Raw genomic sequence first — 1774 nt, forward strand, 5'->3', positions numbered from 1 at the left:
GTTCAAAGGATTTGTTTACTTAAGTTACAAACAAATGAATAAGTTACTTTTCCTACTTTCGTTTTGGCGAATTCATTAGTCATAATTGTGGCGAGGCAAAGATTCCTACGGATGTTTATCCACATACAACAGGAGGGAACTTTGATTCAACAATAACTACTTGTTGTACTGATGTCAAATTTGGTGTCAGCAAATCTTCTTCTGAGGCAAGCAACATCAAATAGAAGATACTGTCTGCACAATGGACGGAATTTATAACTACAAAGTAGCCAAAGTTAAATCGTTACCACTCACCTGCACCAGGGAATATACGCAACCATAAAAGGCTTCTCGTTTTGGCTTTTCTGGAATGTCCTCCTTTCAATTTGACTTCCGATAAGTCCGAAATGCTTAAGAGCTCGCGTCGCTGTCATATGGATGCGGATTGTGAATGCGCTGATAGGCACTGCAAGGCGGGTGCCAGTCACACTGGCAGGAATACGCCAGTGGCTCCAGCACTCGAAAAGTTGTTGCGTGCGCCCATTCCTCGTACCTCCCACATCACGCATGCACGTCGACAACAATGCCGTTCATGCTAAAATCCCCTACCTCCTTGATTACTACCATTTGCAACTCTAGTGGATGCGAGCCGTTGCGCGCAAACATAAATTTGTAAAGTTGGAGTTTGATAGAGTACATTAGCACCTCCTCCTAATTAAAAGCACAAATAGGGGAACGTTGCTCTTATGCTTGTGAAGGAGAAAGTACATGAACAAAACTTAAACAACGAGGTGTAACAGAAGAAGCGTCGGAATATCAACGCCCCATGTGAGGTATGCGTAGCAACTACTGTTGCATGATGATCAAGTATCCACGATTCACAGACGATGCACAGGAGATACGTAATGCAGAATTTCTCTTCAGATGCAACTGCGTCTGCGGACATGATGTGTGGCAGTTGAGTTTGGCGAATAGGGAAAGGCTATGAAGGTGATGGAGAGTGACTAGCAGCAGGCAGCTCACTGCAGTATTTTTCATTCCTAGCGGTAGATCAAAAATAAGAGAAATGAAATATTGCGTGTTCTTATGCAACCAGCAGCTTATTTCTCCATCGATCTACTTCAACCATCGTCGTGAGGCGCAGAGCTGACAGGGCATTGCACGTGGTGGGCATTGAGTCGACGTGGCGGGGTGAAGAGTTTCATTGTGTGAAAATATCTGCCAAGAAGCAAAGTGGATTGTGAGTGATAGAATAGTGAAGGCGGTAAATATGCATTGAAAGGTGTAACAAACTGAGTGAGAGAGAATACGCCACAGGGGGAATACGTCTCCTTCTTGAGAGTGAACGTGGAATGGTAGAGTATTTGGTTGAACAGCAGTAGATGCAATGGACAATGCGATGACTCCTTTGCGATGCAATGCTCCCTGTGTCCTTTTCACTGTATATTCACAATGACGCTCGCGGATTGTGAGGCACCGCTTCCTCTAACAGTCCTTTCATTTATTCATCCTGTATATATCCACTTGTCCTCTCGCTCTATAAATCCGTCCTCTATCAATTTATCCATTCTATATCCATTCATCCATTTCAAAGCCATCCCTGCATGCATCCATTCATCCATCCACCCATCAATCCTTCCATCAATTCTTCTGTCCGTCCACCTTTTATAGACCCAACCATTCTGTTGCCAGGGTTCCAGCTTACCACCTTTCAGCCTCTGTCAATCCTGTCAACAATTCATCCTGTTTCAGTCCATCCAACCTCCATCCATCTTATATTTGCCATCTATTTTCC

The 1774-nt window shown here is 44.0% G+C and overlaps 1 protein-coding gene across 1 annotated transcript in view; it reads right to left on the reverse strand. All coding sequences in view use genetic code 11, as the record gives it.

Annotated features, from left to right (window-relative positions):
- Positions 1-146: 146 nt before the first annotated feature.
- Positions 147-1774, reverse strand: part of EGR_06431 (hypothetical protein) — a gene marked incomplete at both ends in the record, with an annotated part of 2114 nt that continues 486 nt past the window's right edge. Inside the window, one exon of the mRNA XM_024495680.1 lies at positions 147-258. Within this exon, the coding sequence (XP_024349956.1) occupies positions 147-258 (112 nt within the window). The remainder of the gene's footprint in view (positions 259-1774) is intronic.

This window comes from Echinococcus granulosus (genome assembly GCF_000524195.1).
Source record: "Echinococcus granulosus chromosome Unknown EG_S00056, whole genome shotgun sequence".
Classification (NCBI taxonomy): Eukaryota; Metazoa; Platyhelminthes; class Cestoda; order Cyclophyllidea; family Taeniidae; genus Echinococcus; species Echinococcus granulosus.